At 47.3% G+C, this 20,514-nt stretch overlaps 1 protein-coding gene across 1 annotated transcript in view; it reads right to left on the bottom strand.

Annotated features, from left to right (window-relative positions):
• The window catches only part of LOC119653520 (ras-related protein Rap-2c), a 468,746-nt gene extending 462,204 nt beyond the window's left edge, over positions 1-6,542 (bottom strand). The window contains exon 1 of the mRNA XM_038058188.1: positions 4,394-6,542. Coding sequence (XP_037914116.1) covers positions 4,394-4,528 — 135 coding nt within the window. The 5' untranslated portion in view covers positions 4,529-6,542. The remainder of the gene's footprint in view (positions 1-4,393) is intronic.
• Between the last annotated feature and the right edge of the window lie 13,972 nt (positions 6,543-20,514).

The raw sequence follows: 20,514 nt of genomic DNA, 5'->3' as shown, positions 1-20,514 counted from the left end.
ACTTTGCTCTTACTTCTGTTCGATGTTCGCCTTCTCGCCCCCTATATCTTTACCGGCTCTTCTAGATGCAGGGTACTCTGAGTTGCTCGCCATTCGTGTCCTCCTTCCTTCTTTCCTCGATAGGCACTCTAACCTTTTGTTAATTAACTAGAAGCAGTTCATCTCCCTCCCTTTATCCATAATTTTTAACCAAAAGTCTCGAAAGCTGCTAGTTGACGCATATTTGGAAAATGTACCTTATTACTCCTATCACAGTATCCCACTTCTCTCTTCTTCTTCCAAAATTCTCAAGAGATACAACGACTGATTGACCAAGAATTTTAATTATCTCATAGCAAACATTGATCCACTCGTTTCAACCTTCTAGATTTTACCAACTTCCTTACTAAGTATCCTCACTCACGGCAAAAAATACACATTGATACCAATTTCTTCAAAGCCTTTGATTCCATCAACTCGAACGTACTTCTCTTAATATTCTCTTTACGATAATTCCCCCCCATCAATTATCACATGGCTTGTCTCCTACCTTTCTAAACAATCCTGTAAAATTTCTTCAATTGATTGCCCATTTTACTCCCTCCTTCCTTGGACTGAAATTTCCCAAGGCTCTAATCTAGGCCTACTATTATTCCTATTTTTTATTAATGAACTCCTCTCTTCATTAACCTTTGCATGCTTACTCTACTAACGACCTTAGGTTGTCTGCTTCTTGCACTCTTTCTTGTAATCCAATTTATGTACGCGATGGTTCTCGATGAAGAAAATGACAATAAACATCAGCAAATGGCACTCAATGTACTCAAATAGTCCGCAAAACTGTTCTTCCACTAGATTCGTAGTCAACCACTAATATTTCTATGTTCTTTTTAAAATGTGGGTGTAACTTTCGATTACAAGTTTCTTTTCAATCCCCACTTCGTGCACATTATAAATTTTGCTCCCAAAATGACTGGTTATATCCTCCGTTCCTTCTCGGCCTTTACCTACATCTAGTTCTCCTTAACACTTTTCAACACCCTTAAATATTACTCTGTGAAATCACAGAGCCTCCTTTTGCCTCCTTTCGGCAATTCTGATAACCTTGCTCTTGAAGCTCTATACCCTCTTCTTTATAGAAAAAAATCCCTGTGTAGACTATCCGTCCCAGCTCCTCAATCTTCCTTGCCTGCAAATACGCCAAATCTTCCTTGATATGTATGCTCTTTTCAAGCTCTGTTATTGTCTAATGGGCGACCCTGCCTCCTCGGATATGATCTTGAGAATTTGTTTCTCATAACACTTGTAGCGCGCACATTTTCGAAGTTCCCTTAGTAATAACCACTTTTTACTTCCAAATCCCGAGATTATGCCGATGTTACAATGCTCTACAGCTTGGTTTCTGCGACTCCGCCTCGAATATTAGCTTCGAGCGTAGAATATACTACTTTTTTTGTTCTTCCTCTGAGGATAAAATGTAGATTGAACCTTACCTCCTACGTGTTGTTCCTTTTTATAAATAAATAAATAAACCTTTTGACGATTGCATATTCCCAGGAATCATTCTGAAATCTCTATTTTTTTATTCTTCATGAACAGCATTCTCTCTTCCCTCTCTTGCCTTACTTCGATTTTTCAAGCTCTTTTCCTCTGCATATTCCCCAATAGACTGTGTTTCTCTAGAATCTTGCCCACTGGTGCTCTATTAATGAGTAGAGCCTTGCCGACAGCAAATACTCATAAATAAATCTTAAAGCTTAAATCTTCACCGACTCCCGACAGTTCACCTTAAGTCCATCCAATAAGGTCCGATTCGGCAGCCACTGCTTCGACACTCGATGACACCACTCTTGTCTAGTAGAATGATAGGCCTTATATTGCGTTCTGTTCAGCCTTTCTTAAAATTTTACAGCTTCCTCATTAGAAGCATCCTCGAGTAATGTCCTGTGAACCAGCCTACCGCCCGCGGTTTTTGGTTTCGAACTTTGTAGTTGTCCTGAATATTTGAATGAAAAGAGCAGATGGTTGTTTAGATTAGAAACAACCCTAGTATATTTGATCGCATATATCGATATTTCGGGAGCCAGTTGCTTTCTTTCTCAGTGCTTACAATTTCGGTTGCTTTTAAGCGCTGAGGAATCTGGATTGATTGTAGGCACTGAGGAAGGGACAACCTTAGTATATTTGATCCCATATATCGTTATTTCGGGAGCCAGTTGTTCCCTTTCTCAGTGCTTACAACCAATCAAGATTCCTCAGTGCCTAACGGGTGTATCATTTATTTTGGCACTAACTTCAAAAGCATGTCATTCGAAAACAAACAATCGATTTGAAAAATCCTTTTAATCGTACTTTATTCTGTTCATGATTCGTCGAAAAATACATTTACAGTACACTTAATGGACCATGGTCCTCGATTTTTCGTAGTGTGGAGCGAATGTTCCGAATCAGGTTTTGGCGGACCGATGGATCGATTTCCTTCAACTTTCTCTTGATTCGATCAATCAAATGTTGCTCGTTCGCCTCCCAGCCACCGTCGTAGACCATACGCTTGAGAACTGCCCAAAAATTTTCGATTGGACGTGCCTGAGGTACGTTTGGGGGATTGTCCTTTTTCGGCACAAATGGTATATTTTGCTCAGTCAGCCAATTCAATGTTTTTTTTTGCATAATGACAGCTTGCAAGGTCCGGCCAAAACATTATTTCGTCACGACCATGATGTTTTTCGATGAATTGCTTCAATTTCGGCAAGCATTGGCCGATATAAATGTCAGCATTGATCGCTTCTGATTTGTTTGATCGAATCAAAGGCTCTGAAACACCCTTCGATGAAATGGCTGCCCACACCAACACCTTTGGTTCAAATTTTGATTTGCCGGCATATTTAACATCATCTGGTGTTACCGGTTCAATGGACTGCCCACACCAACACCTTTGGTTCAAATTTTGATTTGCCGGCATATTTAACATCATCTGGTGTTGCTTCAATGTTGTCAGTATAAAAGCCGTCGTTGCCACTCAATTCATGATGCGAGAATGTGAAGTACGATTCATCATCCAAAATTATGGATTTTCCATTCGCAAAGTGTTTGTCACGAAGTGCACGGCAGCATTTTGGTATTTTTTCGAGTTGTTGTTGTGTATATTTTGGTGCTCGTCGACGTTTACGATAAATTACGTTGTTTTTCTTCAAAATACGATGGACTGTATCTTTCGAAACACCAAATTTTCGTCCCAATTTGCGTGTTGATTGACCAACCTTGTTTTTCGCACTTGATAGCAGACTTATGACTGTTCTGGCACCTAATTTGGATGGACCACCGCATTGCTTTTTGTTTTCGGGCTCTTTACCATCGCGACAATCCTTCAGAACACGGAAAATTGTTCTGCGAGAGATTGGCTTGTCTTTGAACATTTCAAGAATTTCACTAGAACTTAGTCCGCCAAACATGTTGGCGACAGATTTCCGTAAATCGAGCTTGTACGACATTTTGAATGGATCTAACTGCACAATTTGAGTTTGACAGTTCAGTAGGAGTACAGTTAAGTGTGACAAGTGCATTGGTTTACATTTGTGTGCTGGTTTATGCAATCAAATAAACGCCTGACGTTAGTCCCAAAATACATGATACACCCGTTACAATAAATGAAAATTGTAACCACTGAGGAATAGAGCAACTGGGTCCCTAAATATCGAGATATGCGATCAAATATACTAGAGTTGTGCCTAGTTTAAAAAAAAAGCTGCTCTATTCATTCCGTCTATCTACCGCAATTATGATCGCCTTTTTCTTGAAGTTGTACAACGCGAAACTACCAGATTCCTCTTCTTTAAGAAGACCTTTCTTCATAAAGACAACTCCCTACCCATTGTAATCCCCGTTACCTTCAACAAAGGAGAACCTTAGACTCGTTTTCCTCCCCTCCTTTCCCAGTTTTAAGCATAAACTCGTTTTTCCAGCGACGAAATTGAAGAAAAAACTCCCTTTTTTGGTTTCAAACGGGTTTATTAAAAAAAAAATCGGTATATCGGAAACCAGTTGTTCCCTTCGTCGTGTTCACACACTGAAGAAGGGAAAAACTGATTCCCGAAATACCGGATATCGCTTTGGAGCCAAACAAGGAGGAACTTTTTATAAGTTCAGCACTTGATAGTTAACATTTTTTTGTGTCCTGTCTATCTGAGGCCAATATCTAATTAGAATAATTGCTTGTTGACCGCTTTGTAGATAACTAAATAGATACAACTCTTTGGGATCCATAAGGAGTATTCTACCCTGATTTGAACGATTTCCGGAGCAAATATTTGGACCTTCATCATTCGAAGTTGATCCCAAGAGTCCGTCCTGATTACGGATAGTCCTGATTGATAAAATCTAGAAATTCCAAAAGAAAAAATCACCAATCACTCACCTCAATTTCTTTCCTATAGAAATCCTCAATGGTCGGGTCATATTTTTCGATAAAGCATCCAGAAACGAACTGCACGGTCAGAGCGGATTTACCGACTCCGCCGGATCCCAAAACGACAACTTTAAATTCGCGCATTTTTGCAGTAGAAATTAGATAAGAACTTTCCTTACGTTTTCACCGAACACAATGAAAAGCAAAAGTTATCCAATTTCTGGCTGGCTTTTATCTTCGCTCGCACAATTCGATAAGACCAACTTTGGCGGGGTCGTTTCGTGTTAGCACTTTGTAAACTTAACAAATATTAGGTCGTAATTATCGAAGATATATCGATTAACGCTCGGATAAAGATTGAACTGAATTGCATTTGAAATATTGAAATAAACGGAAAATAACTGAACCCATGCACCGTGCGCTCGCAAAAGATAACTAACTAGCACTTTCGGGGAAAATATAAGATAAAAACAAACTATCACCAATTGCCTTTGAGAACTTAACGCTAAACTTGGAAGATACTGAAAATTAAATGAAATGCACAAAATTGAATTAAAGATACTTTTTTTTTATATTTGGAAAATTATAGCACTGAATGGTGGAGACGCCTTGCCGGACGATTACTTTCTCTGCCGGAACTAATTTCACTTTTTGAATTGTTTATAAATGCGTAATTGTGGCAGCACACGTTCTCGCTGATAAGCAATAATCCTGGCGTGTTGGGTCACTTGCAAACCGGGCGACAAACCTGGTAACCCCGCGACAGATGACAGAAAAAATCACACACACTCACGCGTCGAGTGCATTCACGCAATGCATTGGCGATTCGTTGCACGGCAGTGTCGTGCCTGCTACGTCCGGCCGGCACGCAATCGGAAGTGGATTGGCAGGACGAGATCGCGACACAGTCCTGCAGGCGGCGACCAGGCTCACGACCAGCTGGGGGTTAAAGGCCGCACTCAAGCTCCGAGTCTCGTTGGACTTGCACCGAGTTTTGTTGTTGTTCTCGTCTCGACAGCGACGAGACGGACGCACACACCCCTACGAGCGGTTTATACGCACCCTCGTGTACGTGTACGACGGCGCGCTGGCGGCTGTGCGTGTGTCGGTAAATCGCGAAGCGGCGCTCACACTCTCACAGGACGCACTTGACGCAAAACAAGGCAACGGCGAGCGTCTCGCCCTCGGGGGATGCCTGGCCGGGCAACGGGTTGCAGCCGCACAAAGGACACGGACACAGCCGACTTCTCACAGGGTCTGCACGCAGCGATCGGTCATTTCCTACTCGAGAGAAACACGGGCTCGGCAGGTGAAGATTTTTGCACACACTCGGGCCTCCGCCACACTTGTCAGTGAATCATAGCTCGTAGTCGCGCCGCTCCCGTCTTGACGGCATTGAAACCGCTCAATCTGGCAATACTCCGTCACCTCGCATCCACGCACACCACTACTCGCGCCCTAATGTGTCCGGTCTTCCGTCAAAAACAATTCAACAAAGTGCAACCGACCCCACACGAGAGCGAGTCGGAGGACGGCGAATTTACACGAAACGCACACAACAAACGACACAAGGACTCGTCGCCGCGGTTCGACGAAACGCAAGGCAGAATCCGTGACTTATCGGCACCACCAAGTTCTGAGCAATTTCATCAGAGAAAATCCGCTCGTCCATCAACAAAACCCACGGCCGGAACTGTTGCACTGCCCCGACCGCCGTTTGGCTCGATCGCTCCCTTCAAACTCGAGAATTCTCAGCGGGAACGGACGAGTTCCCGGAGCACAGCCTTAACAAGGACGAACTTCCAAACCCTCGCATGCACACGCACTCACGCTTGGCCGTCAAACGAATCCTGGCACCGTGAAAACGTCAAAGGCCCAACGGAACAAATCACTCCGCTCGCTCGCTGGTCCGCTGATATGTTTTTGGGAGATTCCCACGCTTGGGACGGGTCTTGTCCGCACCGAAGAATGCACGAAGCGGCCGACAGGATAGCGAGCCCAGCACGCACTTGTTAGAATCGAGACGAAGTCACAGAAACCGCGAATCTAGCGAAAATTCCAAGGAGCCACTGTGCTCATGACAAACCGGAACAAGCGCCGACAGCGACACGAACGACACAAAAACCTGCGTTGATGTGACAGGCGTGCGGGAGATGACTGCTCGCAGGCAACAGCCAGAAGAATGCCCTCACCAACACATCGAGCGGGGCGTGTACGAATAGCGCAAGCGGACAGTAGGGTTGTTGCGCTCTTTCCTATTGGCGCCTTACGGTAGTCTCCATCGGCGGAGGCGAATGTTTGCAGATGTAGTAGTGAAGTTTACGCCGGCTGCCGCTTAGGCTGACATCTAGTCGAGAGTAGAATTTTGACGTTCGAGTTCGTAACCGAAATATTCCAAAGGCAAATTATCGCTAAAAAAATATTTTCTTTACAGAATCTTGCGGAGAGTTCGCTTGCATTCGCCTAAACCAATGGTTCGTTCTGCCGATTGCTCTCGACTGTGTACGGATCGAAAACCGTTATTCAGTTGTTTAACCGTGTTTGCTTAACGGCTTTATTTAACGGTAAAAGAATGCCAGTTAGAGTTTTAACACACGTGACTTCTCGATAACAAAGTGAAGTCAGTGCAATACTCGCGCCGCGAGTACGGAACTCATCCTTACTCGAGGGACACGGAACTACAGCGTGTAAAGGGCGCGGAACCAGCTTACACTGTCGCCGTCCATGGACTGGGCAATTCTAATATCACCACACAACTCCTCCATTCGGCCAACAAGACCGTTATCGCCGAAGAAATGATTAGTGACGACTGCCCTGCCATAACCGTCGACGACGATCAGAGCTTCCCTCCTGGGGACTAGCCCGACGCTCGGATCGATGAAGCAAATTATTGTGTCAATTACATCCAAGGTTTCCAAGACGAATTCAAACAAAAACCGCTTTTATCTTCTCTCTGACAACGAGCATTGCCCCGAAGCGTCGCACGCACGTCCCGGAACCTCGAGATCTGCTAACACGGCCAGCCCACCGTTAGTTAAATATAAGAATAGAATTAGCTTTCTCCCCCCGATTTTCTTGGAGGGATTGACAGCCAGGGCACTGGGCCTTGCAATCAAGAACATAGACAAAAATGCCAAATTTGAAATTACCAACCAAGTTCGTCTCAATTGTCCCAATATCCATAAGAAACTACTCCACCTAATCAAGATTACCAGACTGGAAGGTCATTCCTTCACGCAGAAAGAGGAGAAGAAGCTAACCCTCATCTTCAGAGGAATCTCCCCCCATGAATTCACTCCCGAAAAAGTGGCTTCGAAAATGAATAAGCTAACGCAGATTACGCCTGTCCGCGTAACTAGGCTTTCTACCCCATGGTCACCATCCAATGACACCCATCTGAGCCCTTTCCGTGTGACTTTCAACTCTGAGGAAGAGGTCAATATAGTCACAAAAAAATACCCTACTTTATCAACGGATTAGCTGGGAGAAACCCCGAAAAGGGGACGCCACCCAATGTTTCAATTGCCAGCAATTTGGCCACGTATCCTCAAACTGCGGATACGACCCCAGATGCGTGAGGTTCGCGGTCCCACACGCCTCCAGGGACTGCCTCCATTCGAATGTAGAAGACAACGCCAAAAAGGAGTCGGCAGCACTCGTTAAATATGCAAACTGTGGCTAACTGGGTCACCCACCCAACTTCTTTAAGACCCTCGTAGGTTGGAATCAATCCAGTGCAAAGAGAGAGCTAAGAGCATCCCGCACTCCCGATCTGCTTCGTTCGCAAACTTGACAGACTCTCGTCTGTTCGTGTTTCTCAGCCTAGCACACTGCCTCATGCCAACTGGACCGCCCCTCCCTCACTGACCCCGTCTTCCAGTGGCCTGGGATCGAGTAAAACCCAAAACGCTTAGCTCTTTATCGCCCCCACATTCCTCCATTCCCAGGGGCTTCTTCCTGGAAGCCAGGTCCCTACTCAATATGTTATTCTCTCCTCTGACATCTATCACAACTATCTCCGCCTCCCCCCTGAAGATAAACCCGAAGCGTACTTACAATTCCTCTGCAAATTGCTATACAACCAAAATGAAGATGTTCACACTCAACACTAATTCGCTCATTTCTAACGACAAACGTTTCGCTCTCCACAAGCTCCTCTAGGATTCCGATCCTAACCTCGCTCTCCTAAACGAAGCCAGACTGGGAGAAGCCCCTAACGTAAAACTACATGCTCCCGGTTACAGTACTTTCCGCAACGACGCGGGCAGACGCACAGCCATACTAGTCAAAGCGGGACTAAGGGCAAATAGCATCCCATCGGCTGCATTGGCGTCAAACTGCCTGTTAGCAGTAGTCAGACTTCCTGTCAGGGGTGGTGGCGTCCTCCGAGTCCCAATCGGCTCTCTCTACTACTGGGAAATCGCGACCAGTTTCGACGCCTTAATCCGCGGCGGCGACCTCATCGAAAGGCACGTATCTTGGGACGACTCAGTTAACAACGAAAACGGAAAAGTGCTCTTCGATTGGTTCCAGTCGGGTTCAATCCTTAGCGCGGACATCATTAACGCGAGAGTGCCATCTTTTCCTCGTGGGTCTCCTTTCCTAGACGGCTTTATAATCTCGTTCAATCTCTCAGCATGTGTCACTAGCTGCTCCTCTTTAGCAGACCACTCAGACCACCATGCCCTCAGCCTCTCTCTACATCTACAGCAAATTCTCCCTTTACTCCACCATCCGCATAAATTCAGACCCTTCAATCTGACAAACTGGGATGGTTTCCAACGCGACTTATCCAGTGCACTGGGACAAATCGCGCATTCACTCTAATGTTGAGCAAGATACATACATCTGGAAAGTGAACTGTGCCTTCGAAACTACAATTGACAAACACGCCCCAATTAAGGAACCTGGTTACTACAAATACGGGTACCTTTCCCCCCAAATCCTCCTCTTACTCCGCGATAGAAACAGACTACTGCAGCGTAGGAAAAGATTATTTCGCCGGTTACGGAACAGATGGAACGCTGACTACCGTCTCCTCTCCGAGATCATCAAACACCTGTCCAGCAAAATCAATGGAGCTATTCGGTCCGAACTGAATGCATCTTACAAGAAACTCCTCAAATCCCTCAAACCTAGCCCACAAGTTTTCTCAATAATTAATTGATTGGCTGAAAGAAGAAAATGTTCTATTAACGTCACCCCCATTCCGATAAAAATAGGTAACCTCCAGTGTCACTCCCCCGAGGAAAAAATATCCGCCTGCGTAGACTATTTCAGCCACTTATTCAGAGCAAAACCGCCAGCGGACCCCATCTGGAACTCGGTGGTCGCCAATGCTGTCAACGATAAAAGGTTGAGCTTGGAAGGGTCTTACCTTTGCCCCTTTTCTCCCAGATGCCCGGCTGATGCAGTCAGAACAGGCCCGTTCTCCCCCTTCTTTACCTCCCTAGAAGAAGTCGAACTTGCAAACTCCCGGTGCAACAATAAAAAATCTTCGGGCCCCGACGGCATCTCTAACTTTTTTCTTGCGGAAATGCGCGCCTACCATCAGTGAACATCTCGCCATCGTCTTCAACAACTGCCTGAACAACGGCCGGTATCTTGGAAATTAGTCCTCCTCATACCTATCCCTAAGAAGGGGTGTTCGGGCGGTCTCAAAGATATGAGGCTTATCTCTCTTCTTTCCCGTTTTGGAAAAATCTTCGAACGTATCCTACTAAGTCACCTCAATAGACACTACTCCCCTATCATTCCACTTAATCAATTCGGCTTCGAAAACTTCAGATTCACCGAGCAGGCAGTCCTGTACCTGCAAGACCATATCCTCAATCAACAAAACAGGCATTCCACCGTAGCCTGCGCCATAGATCTCGAAAAAGCATTTGATTCAGTTTGGAAAGAGGGATTGATCTACAAACGAATTCAGTCCAGACGATGGACTTCGCTCCATCGACTTCCCGGTAAACTCAGGAGTCCCTCAGGGATCTATTCTAGGCCCCAAACTTTTTAACATCTTCCTCCACGATATTCCCCTCTCTTCCGTAAACATATCCCCCAGGCCAACGGCAACTCAGGCAGCCCTTCACCCACTCTTTTCCCCCAACGACAATGGTCCTCCCGCGTCAGGGAGGATCCTCTTCGCAGATGACACCATCCTTTATGCGAGTGGTCTCAGGCCCTCACTAGCCTCCCTCTCTCTCTCAATCTCCTAACTGATAGGGTCATCGCTTATTTCAACCGGTGAGCCCTTACCGTTAATTCCCTTAAGCTCGAGGTTATTTGCTTCACAAACCCCAGTGGGAAGCGCCGCCATTATGGCACGCGACGATCCGTCCTGGACTCAGGTCTTGCCTCTCATCCTACTTGGCCTTCGAACAACCCGCCGAGAGGAATTTGCTGCCAGACGCGCGGAGCTGGTATACGGGGAGAACCCAAGGCTCCCAAATGATCCGGTCTTCGACAAGAGATCGGGTGTCACAGATTCGGGATTCCTACACCTGCTGAAAGACAATTTCCACCACTTTAAAATTACACCTCCCACGCGACACATATCCGTACCTGCCTGCGCTCCCAAGGAGCTGGACACGTGCACGCACGTCCTGGTCAGAACGGATACTGTCCGGAAGCCGCTGCATACGAACGCCCGTACCGTGTTCTCGAGCGAGGAGAGCATTTCTTCCAGCTCGAGATTGAGGATCACAAAAAGGCTGTCTCCTTATCCAGTCTGAAGCCCGTTTACGCCCCAAATCAATGTCGCGTTCGCTTCGCCGAATTATGGAGGACGCAGCTCCGGGCACAGTATTTCTAATAGGCAGTACCCACACTCAATGGACCGGACTTGCGAATGTTTTGGAAAAGCTTATCCGTATACATCATAGGCCCTCAGCAGCTGGCAGTATCTTCATGTGGTTTAGAACCTATGCTGTGTACGGATAAGATTCCCCAATACCTCCCAAGTCCGGTCCATTGAGTGTGGGTACTACTTATTAGATGTACTGTGGTTCCGGGTTCAGTCACTGACACCCCATATTTCAGTCCAAACCACAGAGACTGGCCCAAACAAAGTCAAAAGGATCGAAGAGCCTGACCATCTTGCTAAGCATTTGTCATTTTGCCGAGGTATGGCAAAGATGGGAGATCTACTCAGAACAGATCAGTCAGAGGTTGGATGTCTTCTTGGCCAGGAAGAGAATTGATCGATAGTCAACTCGGCAAACGAAGCAAAAATACCAGAGATTACCCCACCACTGAAATCTCATTCATCTGCCTACTGAAAAGATGCGGTCGATGTCACCAGCCATGTATATCGTTCAGTATCGCGGTTTAGAAGAAGGGCATTGACAGATAACAAAGAAAGGAGAGCTTTTTGTGCGGCTGCTGCCAACACACAATGTTATCAAGAGCGCACCACAGCAGTGCGCTAACTCAAGACCATCTCGTAGACAACAATAGTCGGATACCATCTAAAGAAACATTTTCTCGTCGTTCGGGGGTAATATCACTTCGAATTGAAAAATGAAAGATTGAATTGTGAGTCCGCTCCACTGTACCTCATTAATTGATCACTCAAGTTTGGAATCTCCGCTCGGAATGGGATTTGGATGACATAACTACCAATCTCAGTACATCCTGATGGCCAACATCAAAAAGCTCATCTTGTAGCCAATATCGTGCGCATGAAATTCAGGCCTTTGAGTCCGTTCTCCACGATGAGACCACAAATATATGCTCTCCTCTGCTAATCATTCCAAACGAGGGAGCAGGGTCACTCCAACGGCCACCGCTTCGACGTCGGTAAAAATTTTTCATAATTGAACTCGCCTTTGATCCTAGTCGCAAAGTGCTTGGATTACTTGGCAAATCTGCTCGCGCTATCACCAAAAATACTACCTAGCCCCTTGTCCCTAAGGAAGCACGAAATTCCTCCCAGAAGGCAGAGTCCCTGATCAGACAGGACTCATTGAAACGCTCCGGTGCTGTCGAGGAAAGGACAATTTCTGCATCAAAGCCTACCATTGAACCATCGACGGGATGCGACGGAATAATGTATGTTTTCGCTCCTAGGCCACCGAAAGCTATTTGACGAACTTTTTTTAGTCGGATGACCCAGTCTGAAGCGTTTTAAACAGAGATTCAAGCCTTCTAGCGTTTCAAACCTCTGAGACACTGCCATTGCCTTCAGCCGTTGTCATTGACCTTTTTGGCTGATACCCTTACAACAGAAATCTGGTTCCCCTCATGCCAAAAGAGGCCGTTTCAATCTAAGCTCCACCGACAGTATACTAGCTAAAGATGTTGACCGATGCTGCAAAGAGCGCTGCTTATTTGTTTCCACTTGCTTCAATAAGCTGAGCTTCCTTGAAGCCAGACTATCCGTGAGCCACTTCACAAACTTCAGCGAATCCTGGAGTTGAGAAGGAAACGCTGCCACTTCCCACGCGTCCTGCATTAAACCCGATAAGTAATAGTGTGGTCACTTTTGAGCAAATGTTTGGGGATTCTGAGGTTCTAATCAAGTTGTTCTCCTCACTTCCTTTCATCCTCTGTGGCGACTTTAATCTTCCCATGCTCTGCTAGCCTTCCCTCCCTTCCTAATAAATCCACCCACTCTTCCATTGCTCTATTCACTTTCATGTAAACCTGTGTTGCCCTCTAGTTTAACCTTTCTAGAAACCACTTAGATCGCACTCTTGACCTTGTCCTCCACAACCTTCCTCCCTTTCCCAATCTCCTCATGCCCCGTCTTACTTTGCCCCTGACGCCTATCATGCTGCTCTCGAGTTCGATGCTCAGATATCCCGACTCCACTCACCTGTCGCGCGCAAGCCTACCAAGGTCTGAACTCAGCCGTGGCGGCAATCGACTCCTCCTCCTCTCTCCAATAAAGTGTGACCAAGCACTCAACACCTTCTATACCATTTTATCTGATCTTCTTCTCTGTTACGTCCTCTCCTCTCCTGTGCTACCCCTTAAAATCCTCATCCACTTCTTTCTCCTACTCTCTTAACGAACATTCCTCATCCTGGTTAATTTCCACTCAACACCTCGGAATCACTTTCGACAAAAAACTCCGCTTTGACACCCATTGCCTCGAAGTCACCAATCGAGCAGCAAAATTGTCACGCTTTATACTTCGCTCCTTCTCTGATTTGGACTCCACCCAACCTTTCTGAGCTCTCTTCAATTCGCTCGTGAGGAATACCCTCGAGTACTGCTCCGTGATCTGGTCACCTACCCGTAACTGTGATAGTCTTGCCCTTGAAAGTGTCCAACGTAAATTCACTCGTTCCCTCTTCTTTAAGAAAAACTTCCCTCGTGTGGACTACCCCTCCTGCCTCCACTTTCTGAACCTCCCCTTCCTACAACAGCGTAGATCCTAGCTTGGTCCTTTTATCTTCTCGTCTTTAAGTAGTTTTAAACGTAGATAAGATTATTGCTTTCTCCTCCTCCTGAGGGCAATAAGCAATTGGAGATTACTCTGGTTGTTGTCCGTTAAATAAATAAATAAAAGTCATTTCGCAGTAGAGGGGGGATTAGATTTTTCTCATACAATTAGCAACATAGGCTCCATCGGGTGTTTCCGAAGCCTACAAAGCTCGATCTGAGAGCCTGTCCAATATGTGCACAGGACATCCAATAACAACATCACTGGACGCACGTTTTCTACTACAGTAAAGACGCTTCCCTGAGCTCCAACCTGGGAATCGTAACCCCGCCTTGTGTAGAGTGATTCTTTGCGACTTTTTAAGAGAGGAGACCTTTCTACGTGAGATTCGCAGTCCTGGTTAAGCACATAGACGACCGGTCTAGGTTGGTGTCCGCAAAACTATGGAAAACTGATATACAACCAGGAGTCATGTCTGACCACCGTGAAATATACGGTTGTCGTTTAATCTAGGCCAATCAGACAGTGCAAATCACTTGCCCAGAGATACTAAGCTCGAACAATTATGAATGCCACAAAGCCAACAGGATCGGCCATTGAATGTAGCGATAGAGGCGAATCAATGTTGGTGCCTAGGTTAGCGCCTTCGATGTGCCGCTACATCACTCCGCCCCCAGCTGAAATCGCGCGGATTCAGCGAGGCAAACCGTCCGCAGGCGAATCTGATGCTTCGCGGGCGCTCTTTCGAAGCGGCCGCCGGCTCATCGAAGGCCTTCAGCTTCGACAAGAACACCCACTTGGGTCCCCCTCGGACGTCAAGTTTGAACGAGTGCTCGCCTCGTTCCAGAGCTTTGAAAGGGTCTTCATATAGTGGTTGCAGCGAGGGACGTCGGCCCTGATAAGGACCTGGTCACACGTCTCGAGACCCCTGGGGGTGTCGACCTCCAATGTCGCGTGCCGGGACGGTGGAGTCGGCCGCATCTTGGAAATCGCGTCCATAAGCAGACCCAGCATTCCCAAGTCGTTTAGCCCTGGTCTGTTGCCCAGAACAGGATCGGCGAGGAGGCGTAGATTCTCCCTGTAAAGCATCTCCGCTGGACTGCCCGCGAACTCCTCTCGTTAGGTTGAACGGAGGCCGAGGAGGACGAAAGGTAAGGACCGCGACCATGACGGATCGTCGCGGGTCATTAGAGCGCCCTCCAGCGCCCGGGGCCAACGTTCCAGCATCCCATTGGACTGCGGATAATATGTAGTAGTCCTGTAAGGTTTGAAACCAGGGAGCTTTCCTAACTCCGAGAAAACAGTAGACTTAAACTGTGCTCCCAGGTCCGTGATGATTACAGCTGGTACACCAAAGCGCCGGATACATTCTCGACAGAGGGCCTCGGCACATAATTGCACCGTAATATCAGACAAAGGTATTGCTTCAGGCTACCGCGGAAACCTGTCGATGATTATGAGGCAATACTTGAATTTGTGCGAATCTCGCAAAGGGTTGATAGTGTCGAGATGGATGGTGTGAAAGCGCTAGGTTGACCGAGGGAACACACCTACTTCTTTTATAACGTAGTTTTTGATCTTGCACTTCTGGCACGCGATGCAAGGTCTGGCCCAAGAATTTAGGTCCTTGTTCATGGATGGCCAGAAATATTTATCAGTGACTAACCGGTTTGTCGTCCTGATTCCTAGGCACGCAAGATCGTGAATCGCGTGAAATACGTCCCTGCGAAAATCGGCCGGAATGAATGGTCTGGGTCCAATATTTGAGGACTCGCAGAATAAGTAAGAGTTTGAGCCGAAAATAGGAAATTCCTTGAATTTATATCAGTAATTTACCTTCAGGCTCTGAAGCTCTGCGTCGTCTTTTTGTGTCTCGGCGATTGCCGTATAATAGACTGTGGCGGGGACTGTGACCTCCGAGATTTGAGACAAAGCGTCAGTAACCATTTTGTTTTTTCCAGACACATGTTGGATATCAGAAGTAAACTGGATGATATAACTCAAGTGCCGAAGTTGACGAGGGGACGCTTTCTCGGGCTTTTGTCTAAGCGCGAACGTAAGGGTTTGTACACAGTGAACGGCCTGCTCTCAAGGGACAAACGGGAAATATTTAGTTGCAAGGTACGAGGCGAATAGTTCACGATCATAGGCGCTGTAATTGCGTTGAGCTGGGTTGAGCTGCTTCGAAAAGAAACTCAATGGTTGCCAGATTTAATTCACCCGTTGGTGAAGAGCGGCGCCTACCGCTGTATTAGAGGCATCGACGACCAAAGCTAGGGGTGCATCTGGCTGAGGCAATGCCAGAAGTGTTGCATCAACAAGCTGTTGTTTGACTGTCTCAAGGCATGGTCTCAGCAGACCACGCAACCACGCGGAAGTCTTTAGTTTTGGGCCCAGACAAGTAGGGGTTCAGGATCGCTTGGTGATGAGAAGCCCTGGGCAAGAAATGACGATAGAAGTTTAACATGCCCAACAACCTTTGCAGATCCCTCACCGTGGTTGGTAGTGCAAAACTGTGAATCGCCTCAACCTTGTCCGGATCAGGTTGGATACAGTCAGGGGTTAATAAGTGGCCGAGAAATTTCACCTGCCTCTGGAGGAATTTGCATTGTTGTGCCAACGATTATTATTATTATTATTAACGTTGAGTACAAGTCCGGCCTCAAGGAGACGTTGAAAAATGCACTCGAGATGTTCTAAGTGCTCAGATTCTGAAGAGGAAGCAACCAAAACCTCTTCTATGTAGACGAAACAAAAATTCAAGTTTCGTCTGACAGAGTGGATGATGCTCTGGAAAGCCTGCGCAGCATTGCGCAAGCCGAAAGTCATCTTAGTGAACTCGAAAAGTCCGAAAGGTGTGCAAATAGCCGTCTTCGGAATGTCTTCGGGAGCGACAAAGATTTGGTGATACGCCTTGGCTAAACCAATCGTGAAAAACACGGCCGTTCGTTAGCGAGTGCGTAAAACCATGGATGAGTGGAATGGGATATCGGTCTGGAACTGTCTGAGCATTCAGACGCCTATAATCTACACATGGCCTTCATTCGCCGTTTGGTTTAGGGACCAAATGAAGTGGAGAGGGCCAACAGCTATTGGATGGTCTGCAGATACCCCGTTTCATTAAGTCTTCAAACTCTTTCTTCGCAGCAGCAAGCTTCTGGGGTGAAAGTGGAAGCACCTTTGACAAGATTGGAGAGCCGGTAGTGTTGATGTGATGCTCAACTGGATTAGAGAAACTACTTTCAGTAGTGATGTTGCTGTACTTTCGGAGGAGTGTGCGAATGCGGTGGTCGGCAACGTCATCGAAAATTATAGAAAGAGTGTCACTTTGGTAAGTAGAAATCTCCTCTGACGTACTTAACGAGGTTGGTGGTCTACCAATGTCCTTTTCTGTAATTCCACCAGCGCCCATAGTGACGCAGGAAGTCTGCGCCTAATATGGAGATGCTAATGTCCGCCAGAATGAAACGCCACGAAAAAGTTCGGCGCAGTCCGAGACGCACGTCCACCTGCCTATAGCCATAGGTGCGGATGGAAAAAGAGTGTGCGTCCGTATTTCCGATGGTACCAACAAACCATCGAGGCCGATGAGGGTTCCGGCGTACGACTATCCAAACGCCCATTTCTGGAAGCAGACCTAGACCGTGATCCCGATCAAGATCTACCTCCGGAACGCAAAGTATCAACTGTCGCTGCGAACTTTGTGACTGCATGGGCTAGTATTGACAACATCGACTTAGGCTCACCGATTTCCCAAATTTTGTCTCGGGAAACTTCCGCGACCACGGGACGCGTGTACACCTGTACTTTGTTGGCAATGGCGGACAACACCCCCAGCGATCCCGGGTCCGCGCAGGCCAAGAAGGCGCAGGTGCTCTCCGGGACTCGTTATAGCCAGAGAGATTTTAGCAGCTCAGAGGCGACCTTATCCCCATTCAGGTGCTTCATTTCTCGTAGCGAAGACGAATCCATAATGGCGCCCAGATTCGCACCTCCGATGCCCCGCCACAGTTTTTTCAATGCGATGCAAAAGAATCCCAAACCGAAATAAAGCCATAGATTCCGGCAAACACCCGAGTTGGCTAAATCGACCCAAGAGAAAAATTATGGTTTTGTCGATTGCGCAGTACGTAGGAACGGTCAGTACATACTATAAATGATAATCGCTGATATCATGTATGTGCCTTTGTGTGTGTTTGAGGCAAAACCTCTGAGCACTCAGAGCCTCGTGGTTTATTGTACTCGCCCCTCCCCCCCCCCCCCATCGCTGATATCATAATGCGGAGGATTCTCGTCAAGTTGAGCTTAATCTGATTCCAAGTCCGCGGGATAGGTAATACTAAGATTTTGTTGAGAAATGCCTTCGAAATTATGAGCTAAATTAGGCCTTGCCTCCAAAAGGCATGTTCGAGACCTCCGCAATTTAGAGGTTACGACTGGCGGGACTCTCAGTTAATCCAGCACAACCCCAACCTGCTGTTGAGGGGAGGTCCTTGACTTTCCTCACACGATTAACCACGTAGGCTCTGTTGAGTGCTTCTGAAGCCATCCAAGCACGCACTGAGAGTCTGTCAAATATGTAATCGGCCATCTGTTAACGACAGCCCTGAGCGCACATTTTCCACAACAGAAGCGCGACTATGGCTTCAATCTAGGAATCGAAGCACCGCTTATAGTAGAATGATGCGTTGTGCCGCCTTAAGAGGAGCCGTTTTTGTATGTGACCTTCGCAGTCCTAGATAAACGCGTACCTGTAAACGGTCAGAGCACAACTTGTATGCCGGCGTCCCAAAAACCGTGAAGTATCATTTTGCAACTAGAAGCCATGCCTGACCATCGTGGAATGAACAGCTGATTAAGGTCGTCCAACGTAGTGCGAAAAATGAGCCATGTTAGTGCCGTAATGTCTAGAAGAGGCATATTCCAGTCTAAACCACCTGTCCAGAGAGACTGGCCTGAACAAAGTCAGGTAGGTAGGTAGGTAACAGTGGCCACTCTGAGGAACCCAATTAGCGCTGTGGTGCGCCATTTTGATGCCACAAACTCCTAAGGCCGTGACTGCTCTTATGAGAGCAGAAAGGCAGAGTCCAGGCGGATCGGATCTTTAAAGCCATCCCGTCACATTCTTGAAGAAAGCCAACTCTCCCACCCTGCAACTAGAAAACTCTCTGAGGTCCCTAAAGAATGGTTTATCCAATGTCCGACGGCGATCGCAGAGAAAGTGAATGGGGGTCCCCCTCCCCCTTCTCCACAACTTCGCAAATGCGAATTGTAGGGTATGCCAAGCCTGGCAGCATGGTCCCCTCTGGGACAGTGCCCCGTGCAGACCGCCGTAATCTTGCACGGGTCTGGCACATGAGCTCTTGTGATCGGGCTATGTTATAAGCGGGTCAAATCCTCATTGACTTGGTATAGGTGAGCCTTCGCCACCTAAAGCCCGGGGCTGCTAACTAGTGCGAGGAGATTCCGCCCTTGACAGTCGCCAGCGAGACACCACTGTACCCGCCGAAGAACTGCAAAGAGCAGAGTTCCGCCTGGCCAATCCGTCAGTCCGGTCATTCCCCTCCACCAGCCTAAAGGATGCCGTTGCTGAGTACAAGGCCTTAATGGCCGCTTGGCTGCTGATCAGCGGCGAATAGCTATGTTACGCTTGGGGATCAGATCATGCCCAACAATCAATAGGTTTCCAGTATCACCAATATTTCCGCTTGGAATGCACTGGCCTTATACTCAGCAACGATATCTTCCAGGCTGGTGGGGCAGTGTAGCGACGCACTGAACCATCGGGGCGGTATGCTCAAGATCACCTTCCTCTGTGTTCCCGGGCATAGGAACATAGAGGGGAACGAACGGGCTGACGGATTGGCCAGGCGAGGCTCTGCTCTTCGATGAATACAGTCAGTTTTTCGCTGGTGACGGTTAGGGGCGGAGTCTACTCGCACTATCTAGCAGTCGGGGGCGAGGGCATACGAACTGTGCCAAGTCAAGGAGAATTTCGCCCGCTTATAACATAACCCGATTACGAGAGCTCATGTTTCAGACGCGTGCAAATGCATTCAAGATTACGGCGGTCTGCACGGGGCACTGGCCCATAGGGGCTCTAAAATTCGCATGGCCGAAACTGCGTAGAAGGAAGGGAAACCCTCATGCACTTTCGCTGCAATTGTTGAGCTCTAGCTAGAGTCAGGTTATGGACACACAGAGTGATTTCTGGCTGCAGGGTGGGAGAGCTGCTTTCCGCAGCTACGGGCTGGGTCTGAAGATCCGAGTCAGCTAGACTCTGCCTCCCTGCTCTTATAACAGCAGTCACAGTCTTAGGAGTTTGTGGCATCAAAACGGTGCACCACAGAGCTGATTAGGCTCATCGGAACGATCATTGATACCTACTTACCTACCCATCACGGATCACTTTTTCCAGAGCCTGGTTAAAGAGAACGCATGATAGGGCATCCCCTTGTTTTACACCGTTGTTGATGTCGAATGGTCTTGAGAGTGATCCTGCTGCTTTTATCTGGCCTCGCACATTGGTCAGGGCCAGCCTAGTCAGTCTTATCAATTTCGTCGGGATACCGAATTCTCTCATGACCGAGTGCAGTTTTGCCCTGGCTATGCTATCATAAAAGTCAATGAAAAGATGGTGCAACTGTTGTCCATATTCCAAAAGTTTTTCCATTGCTTGCCGCAGAGAGAAAATCTGATCTGTTGCCGATTTGCCTGGAGTGAAGCCTCTTTTGTATGGGCC

Source organism: Hermetia illucens, chromosome 4, assembly GCF_905115235.1.
Source record: "Hermetia illucens chromosome 4, iHerIll2.2.curated.20191125, whole genome shotgun sequence".
Classification (NCBI taxonomy): Eukaryota; Metazoa; Arthropoda; class Insecta; order Diptera; family Stratiomyidae; genus Hermetia; species Hermetia illucens.
Note: the sequence above shows the minus strand (reverse complement) of the source record. Positions and strands in the feature narration are given on the sequence as shown.